Genomic DNA, 19726 nt, shown 5'->3' with positions numbered 1-19726 from the left:
GAATCTTGTGGCCTCAGTCTTTTATTGTGTATACACTATTGGATCAACTGAATAGATGCAACAAAAAGATATTGTATTGTTGAAGGCTTTCATGACCTGAATCGCTGGGTTATTGTAAGTTTTTTGGGCTGTATCGCCGTGTTCCAGAAGCATTCTCTCCTGGCGTTTTGCCTGTATCTTTGGCAGGCATCCTCAGAGGTTGTGAGGTCTCCCTCACAACCTCTGAGGATGCCTGCCAAAGATGCAGGCAAAACGTCAGGAGAGAATGCTTCTGGAACACAACCATACAGCCTCAAAAACTTACAAAAATCCAAAAGACATTGTGTCATGAAAAATCCATTTTGGTTGTTTGTGGTGTTGATTTATAAGTTTTCAGAGTTAAGGTTTTATATTTCTTGAATTGTGTTTGAAATGCTCCCCCTTAAAAAAAAATCCACATAAAAATTGTGCTGCCTTTGCTTGCTACATTCAAACTTGAAATAAAGTAATGTAAACAAAACAAGTATATCTTTCAGAAAAAATAGTCTTTGAGGTCTGGGTGTATAAATGTGACATACCTTGTATTTCCTTCAGACAGTGACATAAACCTCTTTTTGTGCTCGCAAGAAGAAGAATGATGATTAGGGCATATACTCAAGTGTCATCAATTGGGGATCCTGTTCTGATTCCCAAGGTCCAAATAATCAGTTATCTGAACCCTCATTTTCAGAATCCATAGCTTTGTGTCCATGTATTGGAAGTAAAACCAATACTAGGAATAATATTGATGTTAGGAGTGCTAAAATTCAATGAAATATTCTCTGTTCAGTAGAAATACAGGGAGCAAGCTCATCTACAAAATTTGAGACAAACGTGACAATATGTGCAAGATAAATGGCAACATATATCTATTTTGTCAATTATGTGTTACATATCAGATGTATGGCAAAAATAATGTAAAAGAAAATAAATCCCCACTTTTAGCAGGAAATTGCAATACTTACTTTTTATAGTTGCCTGTCAGCATTTCTTACAGAAAAAATGTTTTTAATTGAATAGCTCTCTAAGGAGCAAAAAACATTTGCATCAGCAGTTGGTCTGGGAATTTTTCAGATGGAACTTATCCAATACACATCATCCCCAGCAGCTGTCACAGGTATCCCTTTATGGATATGTGAATATGCAGGTCCCTTTTATGGCTAACCTTTTTTTCTTGAAAGATAAGAAGTGATTTTTTTTACAATAGGTCTGTGAAACAATAAATGAGTTTAAATGGTGTCATTGCAAAATGGTTGCATAGATTAATGAAGGAGAACAAATATTTTCCCTACTAAAATTCATTGTATCAGTGTATATAATTGTAATACTGATGTAAGGTGCTAAGAAATTAGGTTGTGAAAGTGGTTTCAGCAGAATCAGTAAGATATATAATTTAATGAAAACTCTCAATTGTCTTACAGTTAATGTTTACAAGGAACCCATATACTGGTCAAGAACAGCCTCTTGGGCTGTTCATCCAATTTAGAATTTGGTCTGGTGCCATGTGAAAAGTTATAGAAGTAGCCCACAGGATTGCAAGCTTTTATTTCTTAAATCTCTCTGATTCTTAATATTTCTTTCAATCTTGGTTCAACATTATGTACTATCACCACCATTGGTGATTAGTTCTGCTAATTTAAAAACTCAGTTCATAAAAATTTATGAGAATATTTGGGAAATTTAATTGACATGAGTCTTATACACCTCATATATTGAGACTTCACAGTTTCCCCCCCTGAAATGTCTGATTTTCATTTCTAATTTTTCTCACTCAAGTCAGAACAAATACAATTATAATGACAAACCATTTTAAAATGTTAGTGGCAGTTATTTATTTATTTATTTTTGGCATAGTCTCTGACTAGGGTATTACCTGACACTGTTTATTACGTGCCTGTATAGTTTATTTCCCTGGATACGAGTGATCTGTTAACTCCTGTATGTTATCTATTTAGCAGATGTGGGTCCATGGACCATAATAAAGTTTGTTGTTGTTGGTTGTTGTTGTTTTGGCATATGGAGCTCCTAATACTTCAAAATTGTTTTCATTAGGAAAGTATCTTAAGAATTCACAATAAAAATTAAACAAACAGTGCCTTGGGTTGTTGTAGGTTTTTCGGGCTGTATGGCCATGTTCTAGAAGCATCCTCTCCTGATCTCACAACCTCTGAGGATGCCTGCCATAGATGCAGGTGAAACGTCAGGAGAGAATGCTTCTAGAACATGGCCGTACAGCCTGAAAAACCTACAACAACTCAGTGATTCTGGCCATGAAAGCCTTCGTAAATACATTAAACAGAAACAAGGCAAACTAATGGGTGTTCTTTTTTCCTTCCTCTCCTTTTAGGAGTTTGATCCTGAGGAGTTTTACTATCTTTTGGAAGCTGCAGAAGGCCATGCAAAGGAGGGGCAAGGCATTAAAACTGACATCCCTAGGTATATTATAAGCCAGCTGGGTTTGAACAAGGATCCTTTAGAAGGTAAGTGTATGTCACAATCTAATAACATTTTTTAAAAAAAATCAAGATTGTTGCATTTGTTTGCTTCAATGTCTTTGTAGCCTAAAACAGCTCTATTGGTATGTTATCCAGTGATTTCTTTCCCCCACATGCTTTCAGTGTATCCTCTTCTTCACATTTTAAAACTGGAGGCACATCATCAAAAGCTTCTTCCTTGAATATATCCATCCATCTCTCATTTCTGATCTCATCTCCACATCTCTTTTCTTTCATATTATACTTCTGTGTGTTGTGTCTTAGAATCACAGGTACTATCTTGGGGCTTGTAGCCTCTGTCTTTTGCATCTAACACTTCTTTTCACAGAATAGAGCAAGGACAGTAGAATCATTCACATTGCAGTCGATTAAGAGAATGCACCTTGACTGAATTATAGAAACCAAGCAATATGCATGCTTCTCTTAACACTACAGTGAACCCTTTGTATCTACTGGAGGTTGCTTCCAGCCCCTGCTCTGGAAATCAAAATCAGTGGATGCTCAAGTCCCATTATACCATGCAGTGTCATAGTAAAATGATGTTCCTTACATCAAATGCAAAATCAAGATTTTCTATTTTAAACATCAACTGGGTGGAGGGGGGGGGGGATATTTTCAAATCATGTATGATTGAATCTGTGGGATACAGACTCTATGTATATAGAGGGCCAATTGTACTGTATATTGACAGTGAGGTGGAAGAGTACTTACATTTATGAGTTTGGTTAGACTTTCTTCCTACTGATCAACAACTGAATACCATGATTACTCATTCAGAGACATTATGCTTCTAAGCAACAAATTTCGAAGATTGCCAAGAAGGGCCTTTAATTCAGGTTCTACTTGTAAACCATCACAGGCAGCAAATTTTGGATGTAATTTGTTTATCTCATTAGTATGTAAATGTAGCTATACTTCTAAAATAAAACTATTTACAAGAGAGTCTGTGTACATCTGTGTACGTATAGCAGCCACTTCTGGTGTGAAAGAATTGAACGTCTGAAAGACATTGCCTAGGGGATGCCTGGATGCTTTGCCATCCTTGTGGGAGGCTTATCTTATGTCCCTGCATGGGGAGCTGGAACTGACAGAGGGAGCTCATCCATGCTCTCCCGGGCTTCGAACCTCCGACCTGTCGGAGACTTGAAGTTTCTCAAGTTGCTCCTGATACAAAAAAAAGTATAGCAATAGCCAAATGTATTTTCTATATAATCTTATCCAAAACATGATTTCACATATAATTATTAGATCTATACATCAGAATAGTGCAGTATGTATAATCAGTGTGAGGCTTTATTCAGAACATGGAAAAAAAACTTTCAGAATTCATGCTGCTTTATCCATTATGAAGTATGAGCATCTCATAATGGGTACATTGCAATGGTTACCTGCCTTCCAGTTTATTATGCTTTTAAAAATCGGTCTAAAACAAGGATATATTTCCAGTTGTAAACAAATATGCCACTTCACACCTCAGTGGAATTTATTTCCCAGTAATTGTATATATGATTACGACCCTTTACTTTTTCTCTTTTTTGATATGGCTTTTCTACTGCTTTTTTCTTCAAGTGAAATGATGCTTGCAGTACTTAAAGATAATGCCAGATAAACCTATACTGTACTCGGAGCAATAGCATAGCAGATTCATCATTTACTGAAGCTTGGTTGCTGTATTTCAGAAACATCCCCTGGAGAGACATATCTCCCTGTGGCTTCTAAATTACCGTCTTTACCTTTTTGAATCATGAGTCTTTAGAAATGGTTTAAATCAATGGAATAAAAAAGCAGATGTTTAATAGTATTTAGATGAGTTTTTAAAATGTCTTTAGGCATTGCAAAATGGTTTCTTAGCTCCCTGCTTCAAAAGCTGACTCTTGGTTTCATTCCATTACTACCTACTGTTTACAAATAATGTGTATTTCTCAGATAATGGGTATTTTGGAAAAAGATAATGTTTAAAACTGAACCATTTTAATTTTATATTTATGAATATAATTTCTGAATTGAGAAGGCTGTCAAAATACATTACAGTGGTTTAGCTCCTATGATGCTGAAAACAAAATAAAAATGCATTCTCTCAGCAGTCCCATTAGAAAATTCCAAATTCTTAAATTGTTTAATAACATTTTTTCCATTGCTACCATGTGTGGCCATCACTTAAATGAAAACTTGCTGTTTATGTGATGAAAGACACATAATACATGTGTGCTTGTCTTAGACTATATTAGTTTGCATTTGTAATTAACTGCATTATGGGTTAATTAGAGGAGGGTGACTAAAATGATCAAGGATCTGGAGAACACACCCTAAGAGGAGTGGCTTAAAGAGCTGGGCATGTTTAGCCTGCAGAAGAGAGTGCCGAGAGGAGACATGATGACCATGTATACATATGTGAGGGGAAGTCATAGGGAGGAGGGAACAAGCTTGCTTTCTGCTGCCCTAGAGACTAGGATGCGGAATAATGACTTCAAACTACAGGAAAGTAGATTCCTGTAGATGAAAATAATGTAAACTTTCATATAGGTTAGAAATCCCTTGGTCCTGAACCTTCAAATAGTGCTCCTTTTCTTTCTTTCTATTTTTTCTATTCTCTCCCTTTCCCCTTAACTCATTTTCCTTCTTGTTAGGCTTTCTCACCCTTTGTTTTTACCTTGTCTTTTTCCTTGATTATTTTTCTCTTTATCTGCCAGTCTCTTTCTTCTCATCACCCCTTTCTGTTTGAACTGTTAGCTTTGCCTATTTCTCTAGGAAAAGCCAAGGTTCTTTCTTTCCTTTTTTGGTCTTTTTCTACCCTCTCCTCTGTCCTCCTCTTGTCAGAGAATGGAATCAGCATGGCCTAATTCTTTGAAAAAAATGGAGACCCTTTTTTCTACTAGTGACTAAAGATTTACTGTGGATTTCATACAGCTTGTAAATAAACTCAGTCCATTTTGGAAATGAGATAACACTGAACTGCACGCCTTATAGAGTTTCATTAATGTACATGCCAAGAGTTATTATGGAAACAGACACATGTACACACTTTGGAGTCATGCTGGAGACAGATGCATGAACACTTAGTATATCTATTTGTAATACAAGTGTTAGTATTTCTGTAATTAATATATCTGTAATAGAATCAGAAGAATTAAGCATTACCATACTACAAACAGAATGTTTAGCAACAAATGTCTTCGCAATGAATGTTTTGTTTTGGAAGCACTTTGTATTTATTATTATTTACAGTATTTAGATTCTGCCCTTCTCACCCTGCAGGGGACTCAGGGCAGATTACAATGTACATATACATGGCAAACATTCAGTGCCATAGACACACAACATATATAGACAGACACAGAGACAATTTAACATTCCAGCTTTTCTTGAGGGTATTATGGCCACCAGGGGAGCTGTCCCTTCACTGAGCATTTGTGACACAGATGAAGGACTTCCTCATTCTTTTCATGCTTGCTGGAAATTTTTATGGCCTCATAAATTAGTTAAATTTGCCTCCCCGCATACGCAGTACCTAAATTTCCTACTTGACAGATACAATTATCTTTTGGGCTGCAGAGATCGACAGCAAGCTACACAAAATTGGTCAGAAGCTCACTCTGACCCAGGTTGGCTTCGAACTCATGACCTTTTGGTCAGTAGTGATATTAATGCAGTTGACTCCCAGCCAGCTGCACCACAATCCCAGTTTGTATGAGACATTGAGACATAATTCAAACAAAGATTTCATTTAACTTCAAAGCACCTGTTAGCGGTATAATTAATTTTTCCATAAATAGTTAAAATTACTCTTAATTATCTTTCTTACCATTTTAATGAATGTGTAAACTGTATTTGTGTTTCTTTATAGAAATAGCTCAGTTATCTAACTATGATAGTGGGACAGCAGCAACTCCAGAAACAGATGAATCAATTAGTGTAAGTATTTTGCAACATTGAATTATGTTCTGCTCTGACTTCAAAATGAATGGTTGACTGCATTCTTTTAATGTGTATTTTAGTAGGTATTTGTGGAAAGTATTTTCTAAGTATTTTATCTGTATACTTAGTTATAATGAAATTTGAATTCTTTTTATTTATGTACATTATTTGATTATATAGCAAATAATACAGTATATATATATATATATATATATATATATATATATATATATATGTGGATATTTTTGTAAGACTAAGTTCTTCTCAGTGGAAGACTTAGATATTCCTAGAAAGATGTTCTCTCAAGAATCTCTAGGTTCTCAGCTTGACTCTATGATCAACTTTTGGTAGAAGCTGAGTGTAGAGTGTCATTGGAGGACCAAGAGATTTCTAGAGAGAACATTTTAGTTAAATCCACAAAAAATCAAAACCATAAGTCTCACAAATGTGCATAATTCCATTTGATTTTTGTTATTGTTTTAACTACATAGTAGCTATTAGAAAACAATTGGCCAGATTTTTCTAAACAAGGTTCTACAGGTGTAGTAATATGCGATTAGAGCGGCCATTTCTGCATTCACGTGTGCTAAAGTACTTATCTGTATTTACTTAAGTATAATGTGCCATCGGATGACACACACAACTCAATTTTGAAGGTGTATATTACACACACAAAATTGCTATCAAATGTAATGCAAGGTGTCAGTAGCCATGAAAAGGCTGATGGACAGCCACACCTCTCCCATCAATCCTGGTGGGAGGCTGGTGGTGATTGTGAAAAGGCTGGTGGGAAGCTGCACTCCAGACCTGGTGGAAAGCTAGTAGTGGTCACAAAAAGGCTGGTGGGAAGTCACACCCCTCCATCAGGCCTTCCCACCAGCCTTTTTGCAACCACCATCAGCTTCTGTTCCTTCACATTGTCCTGGTGAGAAGCTATGCCCCTCCATCTGGCCTGGTGGGAAGCCATGCCCCTCCATCAAGCCTTTTTTGGGGCCACCATCTCTACCATCCTTTTTGCAGCCACCTCTGCTTCTCCCTCCTCTGTCCCCAGCTGCAATTTCTTGCCCAACAGCTCAGGCATTTTTATGTTCACAGTTCTAATGAACTATTAAATCTAATATGCAGCTCAATTTTAGTGATGCAATTTAGCCAAAAAAATTGTGAGTTACACTCGAGTAAATATGGTTTTCTATAGTTTCCAAGTAAATAAAAAATGATTTATATTTGTTTTACAACAAGAACAAAACTGTGTATTTCTAACACACACTTATAAAATATTACAGTATTTATTTGATGATTTACAACTTTTTTGAGAGCTCTGGTAGCTATGATAAATTGGTTTACCACTACCTTAATATTTCAACTTCATAAAATATTTCATATTTGTATGCCTAATGTGATTAGCTTTTTTGTTACTTGCTTCACAGAGTTCTAATGCACCCCTTAAACTCCAGAGGAAGCCTCGGGAAAGTGACTTTGAAACAATTAAACTGATTAGTAATGGAGCTTATGGGTGAGTAGTCTTTTAGGAAGGGGTGAACTACCTTTTTGGCCTTTTATTACTTGCAAAGAGAAATTATAAAATGTAATGCATTCTTAATTCCTCAGTGTAGGCTGACTATTTGGCATGAATGCAAGAACAATAGATTCTCTGTAGCCTATATACTATTTTAAGGAAACATTCTCATTTCTTAATTAGTCAACTTGAAGGCACATAAGAACAACAGCAACCAAAATGAAAGAGAAGATATAAATAAATACCATGATCATGAAAACAACAATAAATAAGCCTAATAAAAATCTGTAACTTACTCAGAATAACAGCCAAAGTAAAATTGTGCTCTTGTTGTTTTTTTTAGAATTGATTGCAAGCACATATACTGTACTGGTTTTTAGTGTATGAAACACAAAGTTATCAGCATTAAGTCCAGAAGGTCAGAATTCTGCAAATTAGTTATTACCTAATGAAATATACTGTCCCATTAACTATAAAGTCATTATTATTATTATTATTATTATTATTATTATTATTATTATTATTATAAGTTGGGAAGTTGGCGCATTAGTAATACCTGAGTTCCCAAGAGGTTTAGTACCATTAAACAATAATTACAACTATATTTGTGGAAGTGCAGCAGTAACTGCTTCAAGGGCACTTAATACTATTTACTACTGGTATAAACTGAAAATAAAGTTAATGTTGTTGTGAAGCATTTTTCCTTTTGGTGTTTTCCAAGTCATTAATTTCCTCAAGGATTAAGTATTGTTTTTTTATTGTTCATTTCTTCCAAACGTAACAACATTTTCAGTTAGCCAAATGTGTGTGAGAGAGAGAAAAATAGGGAAGAGAGAGAAAGTTAATAGTTTCCACATCCATTTGTTCAGTCTGTTGTGGATTTTGTTTTCTTCATTAGTGAATTTATATGCTCTTTTTCAAAATATAATTGTTGATCTTGGCATACTTTGGCATACGTTTGTCAGATGTATTCAACTTGATGAGTTTAAATGTGAATCTTTTAAAAAAATCGATTGATGATTTTAAGAACTCTGGTTTAGAATTGGGGAGTAAATTCAGTTGTAAATGACTTGATAGTATCCAACTATTTGGGCTGAATGGTTGGGAATATCCCAGAAGTTAAACAAGCTGTGAATCAGTAAACATACCGGATGCAGGCCAAGCTGCTAATGGTTTCACAAGCTGCCTTAGACTTTCTCTTCAAGCCAAATCTTTCCTTCTTGCCCATAAAAAAATCTTACTGCAATTGCAGCATGTTTTCTCTTTCAACATTATTTTAACCTTGAACAAGAGTTTCATTCATAATTATTGCATTTATCTAATCCCTCATCAGCATGGTTTTGTGAACTAGACCCATCGTCATTACCAGGTTCTTTGAATATTACATAATTGCAGTTTGGAATCAGTTCTTAAGATTTTATTAGTGAGTATGAATGAAATAAATTTGGCAGTTACATTCATAAAAGGACAAACTAATTGGTATTGGTAGCTGGCATGATAATTAAGCTAGGGTGCTTTGGTAACAGTTGCCTTTTGTGGAATAGCTGTGAGCTGTTTGAAAATGATGGCAAATATGAAATCCCAGTTATCTTGTTTTTGTTCCTGGTCTCTGTGAATGTACAAATATGGAGTTACTGTGCATTTGCAGGCTCTAAAGCAGTGGTTCTCAACCTGGGGTCCCCAGATGTTTTTGGCCTTCAACTCCTAGAAATCCTAACAGCTGGTAAACTGGCTGGGATTTCTGGGAGTTGTAGGCCAAAAACATCTGGGGACCCCAGGTTGAGAACCACTGCAACGGAATGCTTTCCAAGCTGTGATCTTTCAAAATTTGGCGGTAACCTTGCCCACTCCACCCAGGGCATAAAAGGCAAATGACAAGCCTGCACTGTTTTATCAACATGTAGTGTGGATGACTATTTTCTTGTGGAACAAAGTGTGTGCTACGTAGAGAAAAGTAATGTTTTTCCAGGCACAAGATATTTATGTAGTATACATTCATTAGTGGGACATAGTTGGTTTTTAATGACAGTTTTTCATTTTTCTTCACTTATATTTCAGTTTTGCAAAGGACTTCTGAATCTTAAATGATCTGTCTATTAACACATTAATGTGAAACACTAGATGTGCAGGCATCAGTGACTTCTTTTTTTCCATGTGCAGAACAGTACCTTCTTTCCTGGCACTTTCGCCATATGTAATGGAAGCTGATTACTTATCTATCTTTAGTGACATGCATATTTACACTTTGTGATTCCTACATTTACGTATCTGACTTTATATCTATCAGTTTTTGATCAGTTTGTTTTATGAAATTATAATAATAATAATAATAATAATAATAATAACTTTATTTTTGTATCCCGCCTCCATCTCCCCGAAGGGACTTGGGGCGGCTTACAGAGGGACAAGCCCGATCAACATAGTTAAAGTATAACATGCTAAAAGTACACAAAACATCATAATAAAACAATATAAAACAAACAACAACATGACAACATAACACAGTATAAAAACAACCATTGAGCAAATGAAATGTATTTCATTTGTCACTCAATAAACCTGTTTATATGTCTGAATTAATCATGCAGGTAACTCTAGACTGACTCAGTCACATCTTATCTGATCTATTGTAATGGATTATGTTAACCAGTAATTTCACCAACTGTGTAATCCTTCCATTGGAAAAAAGGAGTTGTCTGATTACGATGCACCCATCCTGTCTCCTTTGTTTTTCCCCTATGACATCATTCTGCGAAGTCACCAGAAGATTCTGAGTCATATAGACATGTTCAGAATAAGCACTCCCAGGCTTCATTACATTATGTTGTCATATATTATCTATATGTCATAAAAACACTTTAGACAACATTTTGGTTTTTTTAAAAAAAATGTATTTTAAAAAATGTTAGCTGATGTAGCAAAATGGATTGGAACATTGCATTCTGTAATCACCATTGATATATACTCGCTTACTAGCATAGTATTTGCATATAAATTAAATGTAACTTAAAACAATATTACTCTCATTTGTATTCCTTCTCTTTCTTTTTTAAAGTGCTGTTTATTTGGTGCGACATAAAGAAACCCGGCAGAGGTTTGCTATGAAGAAAATTAACAAACAGAATCTCATTCTTCGAAACCAGATTCAGCAAGCATTTGTTGAGCGTGATATCCTGACATTTGCAGAAAATCCATTTGTTGTCAGCATGTATTGTTCTTTTGAAGCCAGGCGCCATTTATGTATGGTCATGGAATACGTAGAAGGTGAAGTATTCTGTATACATTGGCAAACACATTGTAATGTAGAAGTGAAAAATAAGCATGAATTCAATGTATTTACACTGGATTCTCCTTCCACAATCGCATGGTCCTACTTTCAAATATTTCATAATTCCTTGAGTCAAAACAACATTTGGTGGGAAATGTCATGTTTATCTTGGTATTGATGCCACATTTTTTCTCTTTTATTGTATACAAACTGGAACTGGTAATAAGCTTTTACAAAGCTAGCCAATGGCAGAACACAAAGTATAGACATCTGACCACTTTCTTCTCAGAAAGATCCTGGAATACGATTTAGATAATGTGTTTTTAATTGATGTTTTAATGTTATGTTTTTAATGGTTTTGGTTTTTAACGTTTTTGTTTAATTACCTATATATTAATATATGGCATTGAATTGTTGCCTTTGTAAGGCCACATTGAGTCCCTTCAGGGTTGTGAAGGGTGGGATATTAATGTGGTAAATAAAAAATATATTTATACCCCACTTTTTCTCTCCACAAGGAGACTTACAATGACAAGGAGAATGACAGTATGCACCCCTTATTTACAGTTATTTACATATTTACAGTATGCACCCCTTATTTACAGTTTCTCCTCTTGAAGTATTTTTGGTCTCTCTTAAGTCCTCCAATACTATTTTGTGGTATGTTTCTGCTCTATATATAGTCAAAATATAGGATTCACTATTATGCATGTTTTGAAGTATCCACACATGTCCCATGAATACTGGGGTCATTCTGTGCCGACATTTCCAGTTCTTTCTGAGTAGGACATACACATTCTCTGCTATGTTGACAAATAAAGAACTATCTGGCATTTTCAACTTTTCATTCATTTTTGTTCAAGTTACCACAACTAGAGTGGAGTCCAGAAATACTTCCATACAGTTGAGCAATGGAAAGCGGGTGGGGAGGCGGGAATGGCATCATCACAGCCATAATAAACAAAATATCAGAGTCCCTTATCAAGCTACTGTTTCCCAACAAACTATTTAAAAACATGGTGTCCAACTGAAGACAAAATGTATTTGAACCTGCAAAATTGTGGTGGCTTGATCATAACTACCATTTTTGGATATTTTTTTTGTTTAGATGTTATTCTAAGCTAGAAAAGAATTATTTTTATACACTATTCTCCCAGCCTGATTGTTTTATTAACACTAGGAAGAAAAGGCATTTCTGTCCCTTTCCCTCCTAACTGTGATGTGTGATTAAAAAATGTTTTTTGTATCTGTTACTTCCTTATGATGTTTCTATTTTTTTCTGTATGGCCATTACAAGTGCCAATCTGAATTTTGGAACACCTATAGCTAATCCTTCCAGCTGTGTTAACATGTATTATGTTTTAGGTGGAGACTGTGCTACTTTAATGAAAAACATGGGCCCTCTGCCTGTGGAAATGGCCAGGATGTACTTTGCCGAAACTGTTTTGGCCTTGGAATATCTCCACAACTATGGAATAGTACACAGGGACTTGAAACCAGATAAGTACGTCTATATAATATCTTCAAGATAATAATTGAGAATTAGGCGTGTAGAATTGGAAGCTCTGGGGACAATGTTTTTTTTTAAAAAAAGAATTGGAATTATAATGAGTTTTCCATATTTATTTGTGAAATATTGCTAGGTTTACAATGCTTTACATTGGTGGACAGGATGATTTGATAGCTGAGGGAAGTTGTTGTGCTTGCACTTTGTTCACCATTTGACTCTGGATAACTATTGCACTGTAGCCCTTTTCTTTTTTTCTTTAGACAGATTAAAACAAACCCTACATACAGAAAAATAACCCAACAAAAAGCAAAACAAAATCAACAATAATGAAACATTTAAAATACTTTTTCTAGAATTTTATTATTACATCCTAAACATTTAAAAAAACGGGGCTTGGTCCCTATGTAAGCCGCCCTGAGTCCCTTTGGGGAGATGATGACGGGATATAAAAATAAAATTGTTGTTGTTGTTATTAGTTATCTAATCTAAGAGCTTTACATTCTCTGTCTGATGTCTATATTCTTTCAATTTTCTACACCCATTTAGTGATAAGGAACCATTGATACATCCTTTCTCATACAGTAATATACTTCTTGTCCAAAAAAACAAAACAAAACAAAACAAAACACCCCAGTGATTTAAATTACTACAATTCTTTTCAATATCAAAGGAAAACATTTGTAGATTTGAATGTTTAATATTTCCTCAAATGTGAATCATTTTATATAGAAATGCAAAAAAAGAATATCAAGATACATTTTGCTTTTTATAAAGACGTTGACATCTGTATTTAATAATATGTCCTATGCCAGTTGTCATAATCGTGTATTGAATTTGTTAGATGATTATTGTTGGCAAGAAATTGTGTGTAGGATTACAATTAAATGCTTCAATGAAAATAAAATCTCTTGAAATAGTTGATAATAATAATGATTTACTGTCATTCTTATTTCCAGCTTATTGGTAACATCCATGGGACATATAAAGTTAACAGATTTTGGGCTATCCAAGGTTGGTCTCATGAGCATGACCACCAATCTGTATGAGGGTCACATTGAAAAGGATGCTAGAGAATTTCTGGATAAACAGGTAGAGAATCAGCATGTTTGAATAGCTGTTTTAAAGCTAGATGGGATATAATAAAGATCCACTTTATTTCTATAGTAATGTCACAAATCTTCGTGTGAAAGCTATCTTTACTATCGGTTTGCAGATTGTTCCAGGGCTTCTTTTCCATCATTATGGTCTATTAGTAAGATAAATGATGTAATTGTGAGCAAGTGCGATTGTGAGAGAGACGAATGGAAAGTTGTTTTTATAAAGAATTCAGGAGTCTCAGCAGAGTACTTGTGGAACTCATGATGCATTGTACAATCAAGGGTGCTAAAAACTAGCTATGGCCCATTTCCCTTTAAGCATGCCTCATTACCGTTTGCCTACAATCTGTTCACTGTAAGAGTTACTTAAGGTAAAACCATTTAAGTTTTCATGTTAAAACAAGAATAAATCAATTGTGTTTAGTATAAATATATGTCATTTATTATTGCTTTATATTAGCAAACAGCTTCCATGAAACAGTCTTTTCCATAAATATAGATGAGAACCCTCATTAGAATATGTGACATTACACAAAAGCTGAATGAAACTTTCAACCATAGTTTTTGTAATACATTGATAAAAAACATCTGATAAATTTATGTAAACAGAATAATTTCATTTGCTATCCTTTTCATTTTAGGTCTGTGGCACACCAGAATATATAGCACCAGAAGTAATTCTCCGGCAAGGTTATGGTAAACCAGTGGACTGGTGGTCTATGGGAATTATTCTCTATGAGTTTCTTGTTGGATGCGTACCATTCTTTGGGGATACACCAGAGGAGTTATTTGGACAAGTAATCAGTGGTAAGTACCAAATGTTCTCTTTATATAATGAAATGTAACTATGGCCACTAGGCCAACTTTAACATTCTAGTCAGACCTTTGTTGCTTTCAGGAGAAATGGACAAGGTTTTTCTCTCTCTAAACCAGTGGTTCTTAAACCGTGGGCCATGAGGACGAAAATCTGGTCTGCGAGCCTCCTTCCTCTTTATTTTATTTATTTCTGTTTCTTTCACACTGCCTGCCACTTCTTCCCTGTCGCTGACCATGGCATATGTTCTGTATCAGAAACTAGAGCTGATGTGGTCTATCCAATGCAATTTTCTGAATCAGCACCCCAAACCCAAATCTAAAGTTGACCAAAACTGATTAGTAACCCTTTTGGTACTAATGTTGGATAGTGGACCCTGGTCAAAGTGATCCCTCGTCAAGTAGTCCCTGGTCAAAGTGGTCTCTGGTAAAAAAAAAAAAGGTTTGGGAACCACTGGTCTTAAACAGTTGCATAATATTTGTGTTGTTTCTACGTTGTTTGCCAATTAAAACACACAGGAGAAATATGGCACTGAAATATGAAGCATGCCACCCCCTTCTTCTCTATTTCTAGAGTGCTTAATGTGTAATATGTATTCATGTCTATATGTATTAAAGAAGACTTAATACTATCATTCTGTTTAGAGTTATAGGGCTGTGTATGAGGCATAAAATTCCAACATGAAATACAATGATTAAACAACAGCTAAACCTTTTCTTTTTTTAAAGCACACATCAATTAAATGTATGTATGTATGTATGTATGTATGTATATGTATGTATGTATGTATTTATCATGCCAGAAGTGAATTGAGGACGCAGTTATAATGTATTTAAAAACACAAACAGAGCGAAAAACTTGGCGTTATACTAGATTTCCTTTGACCAGAAGCTGGTCACTTGGAGTGCCTGTGGTGTCATTGTGAAAAGTCCTTTATTGTGCATGTGGCAGGTTGCATTGTTGTAAGTTGTAAGGTTGTAAGTGGTCTGTGGTTTGCTTTTTATAAAAAGGTTTTAATTTGATACTAGAAAGATTGGAACAAAAACTATGATATCACATAACATCAGAAAGGATAAGCCAATGTAACAATAACTGTACAAGACCAATTGCACATGGAAAAGACTACTATATTTGGATGGTTAACATTTTTCAATTCGGTGCAGCCCACTCAACTCTCAGTTTAAAATAATCTGGAATAAAAGTGGGGACCCGTGTATTTAATTTACATAAATGGGCAAATGCCTCGTGGCACAATACAATAAATTGACAGAAATGTAATAAAACCCTAAAACAAATGTCTCCCAGATAATAAATAATGGGGAAAAGAAGGATTCAAATGCAGCTCACAGATTGTTAATGATTTCACTGGTGGTGTTACAGTATAATGTTATTTCTGTAACAGCTGTTCTTCTTTCATTTAAAATTCAATAACCCTTTAGATCTTAACCTGCAGCCTGACCTTAAGCGTTGTTATTCAGCTTGTGGCACAACTAAATGATAATTAAACGGTATCTATTAGTATCCTACCTGCTGTTCTCATACATTTTCCAGATACATAGATTGTTGATGGTTGCTGTTTATGCCAAATCCTTACTGGAATGACAACTTTGTTACTGGTTATTTTCCAATCCATTTTAGAAAATATTGTGAGAACATCCACTAGTGAAGCCAGGGTAAAAAAGATGCAATTCTTTATTGCCCTGTTTGGTCATTAGGCTAAACATTTGTAAAAGAATGTAATGGATCGGTGAACTGCCTACATAAATCCATTTAAATGCAATATACTACATGGTTATAAGATTAACATGTACTGGTTTTGAGGGTAGAATATACAAGAGAAAATCATATGTTTAATTAACACACATATTGGCTGTACTTGTTATTCCTTCAGGCAGTAATGTATAATATTTTATTTTTCAAATAATTTTCAATTACATCAAAAGGTTCTAGCCAGGCAAACACAGACATAACACATGTTTTCATTATATATTTTATGTGCTTATCTCTTTGGGTGCACAGAATTGAAAATGTGCATGTTTCTCTATTTTCATTTTTTTTTGTTAGACATGAACTATCTTCAGTATAATCAAGTTCATGAAATACTTAACCTGCCATGGTAGTTTTATCTTTCCCTTCCCCCTTTCCTCATTTCATTGTCTATTGAAGCCTTTGACATATTTTTATGAGTTATATTTTACTGAGCCCGTCTGCCACAAAAGAGACACCACTACTGGAGAAACATTTTCCCCATCACCACTTAGTCTCTTGTGAAGTTCCCAAATATACTCTAGTGAATTGGGGAAATCTCTACAACAAATTGGAAGAATGCAAAGAACTGTGTTATAAAGAAATTACCTTGTATGAGGGAGGTCTGCTTACACAATCTTAAGTGTAACGCTATACTATAATTAGTTGTTATTTGCTGTCACCATCATCCAAGTGTGACCCTATGAATGAAGGACCTCCAAGACCCTGTTCAGAGTTTGAAAGTTCAGGGTAATGACTTCTTTGACTGAACTGAGTGATCTGTGAAATATGATCTTCTGTTGCCATCCACTTTGCTAAGCACTATCCTCTTTTTCCAGTGAGTCATGTCTCATGACAAAAATACAAAGTTTCCAATGCACAGTGATTCAATTTAGTCTTACTGGCTTCTAGTGAGCATTCAGGCATCACTTGTTCTGATATCCATTTATCCCTAACCCATATCAGAGATCGAGGTTCACTCACACACTACTCCTGCCTAGGAATTGTTTGGCACATTAATCTGGCTCTTTATCAGAAGCCTTTCTGAATTGGGAGGCTGTATCAGTACCATCAGCATAGCCTCTTGCTCCACAGGAGCCTATAATTCCATAACTGCCACACAAGGGTAGTGCTTTCATAATTGTGTGAGATAGACAAGTTAACAAAATAGGTACAGTATTACTGGCATAACATTCATAGGTGAGGCTGCTTATCAACTCCAAGAAACCATGAACTTATCAAAGTGGACATCAAACCTGTTCACACAAAACACACTAGATTTGCTATCAATTTTTAACATTTCGTTCAATATTGTAATAGTAATATGGATAGAAAGATTATGCTTGCCAAGTTGCACAGATTGATATAGTTTTCTCAAATATATTTAAAACATTTACAAAATGTAATTTCCTAACTAGATGAGATCAACTGGCCTGAAAAGGATGAAGCTCCACCTCCAGATGCCCAAGACCTGGTTACATTACTTCTGAGGCAAAACCCTTTGGAGAGGTTGGGAACAGGTTAGAAAATATATGTTTATATCTTTTTAAAAATCCAAGGTGCTAGAAATAGTTAGTTCTTTGTCTAGTTTTGTCCCAATTGTTGACCTTTCTCCACTGTCATCCTCCCCCCTAATTGTCATTGATTGCAATATAAAATTCATCCCAGTTATAAAATCTTTCTGTTTTGTTTCACTGAAAGTTATTATTGAACAAAACTCAATTTTGTCCGGTTGTTATTCTGTCATAATAAATTCTGACCATATTTTACTACATATTCTTCACACATCAGATTGATTTTCTTGAGCAATAGTTGATAATGAAGTGGCAGTGCAAGCACCTCTACAAATACACGAGGCGCTACTATCTAATGGACTTTACTGCTCAGAAGTGATTTTTTTCTCACAGAAGTATGTAAGTCAGGAAGCTTTGAGCAATCTGCAGATAATGGTGACAGTGAAATGTCACTTGTAATGACTGTATATTTTATATAAATCCTATAAAATGGTTATATTAGATTTCACTTTTAACTATCTTGGGGAAATCATTGTTAAAGTGAAATTGTATGTCCTCAAGTCATATCTGACTTATAGTGACCCTAAATCAAACCTATCATACTGAATTTTTTTCAAATAAAAATCAGTGTAATCCCTTTGTAGGTGTAAACCAACAGAGTTTCTCTTGCTCCCCCAGGTGGTGCCTATGAGGTGAAACAACACCAGTTCTTTCAGCACTTAGATTGGAATAGTTTGCTGAGACAGAAAGCAGAATTCATTCCTCAATTGGAATCTGAAGATGACACAAGCTACTTTGACAGTATGTATGGTTTGCTTTAGATATGAAATTTAAGTTGTTTTTTTTACAGCCGTAACCCTTGAATTTTTAAAGTAATCAAAAATGAGAAGGATCAATGCATTAACATTTTAACAAAATACAATTATAATTCAATTAGTCTTTGAGCGGTAGTAAATTCAAATAAATAATCTCTATATATTTTGTAGCTCGTTCTGAGAAATATCACCATATGGAAACAGAAGAGGAAGACGATACAAATGATGAAGACTTTAACTTGGAAATAAGGCAATTCTCCTCATGTTCACATCGATTTTCAAAAGTAAGCTTTTGTATATAGACTCATATACATTGAATCGTTCCATATCTGCAGATAATGGCCTGAAAAAAGAATAAGACAATGGTTTTGTGAGCCGTTTCCTCATTTAAGAATATTTTTTAAATCATGTTTTAAAATAATATTTTTGTTAATACTATTTCCACGAATCTGGTATTGTTAGTTTCCTGGGAGCTTTCTAATAAATTAGGCAAAATGAGTTCCCTACTTGGAAAAGAAAACCAGTCAACAAATGAGCATTAGACAGTAAGCCGCCCGAGTCCCCAAGGGGAGATGGGATGGGATATAAATAAAGTTGGCTTGACCTGACTTGACTTTTGGTGGTATTCAGTGCCAATTCTTGAACTAGGTGACCTTCCTCTATAATACAAAAAGGCCCTCTCAGGTTTGTTCCTCAGTCAGTGTATCCTGTTTCCAACTTAATACAAGAAGTCAAAATAGAAGCCATTAAAAGCAGAATAATGAGAGAGGGAGTCCTTACATAGTAAAGAAAATACAACTGAATATGTAAGTCTTTATTCACATTTATTTTAACCCATTAACTCTCAGAAAATAAAAAAATGAAATTATTGCAACCATGAATAGGCAAAAGGAATATTTTAGGTAATAAATTCTCTGCACAATTTAGCATAATTTAGCCTATATTAAAAACCTAAATATCTATCCCTCTTATACATGGTTACATGGTGCTTTGTCTGAAGTAATCCATAATCCCTATT

At 34.9% G+C, this 19726-nt stretch overlaps 1 protein-coding gene across 11 annotated transcripts in view; it reads left to right on the top strand.

The window, feature by feature from the left end:
* MAST4 (microtubule associated serine/threonine kinase family member 4) overlaps positions 1–19726 on the top strand; it is a 254427-nt gene that overhangs the window by 216332 nt on the left and 18369 nt on the right. For all 11 annotated transcript variants that reach the window (XM_060761582.2, XM_060761581.2, XM_060761580.2 and 8 more), the window contains 10 exons: positions 2366–2498; positions 6358–6425; positions 7856–7941; positions 11000–11208; positions 12578–12716; positions 13679–13811; positions 14461–14626; positions 17798–17899; positions 18572–18694; positions 18880–18992. In XM_060761582.2, coding sequence (XP_060617565.2) covers positions 2366–2498; positions 6358–6425; positions 7856–7941; positions 11000–11208; positions 12578–12716; positions 13679–13811; positions 14461–14626; positions 17798–17899; positions 18572–18694; positions 18880–18992 — 1272 coding nt within the window. The remainder of the gene's footprint in view (positions 1–2365; positions 2499–6357; positions 6426–7855; positions 7942–10999; positions 11209–12577; positions 12717–13678; positions 13812–14460; positions 14627–17797; positions 17900–18571; positions 18695–18879; positions 18993–19726) is intronic.

This window comes from Anolis sagrei, chromosome 2 (assembly GCF_037176765.1).
Source record: "Anolis sagrei isolate rAnoSag1 chromosome 2, rAnoSag1.mat, whole genome shotgun sequence".
Lineage (NCBI taxonomy): Eukaryota > Metazoa > Chordata > Lepidosauria > Squamata > Dactyloidae > Anolis > Anolis sagrei.
The sequence above is the reverse complement of the archived record's forward strand: the minus strand, read 5'-3'. Positions and strand labels throughout refer to the sequence as shown.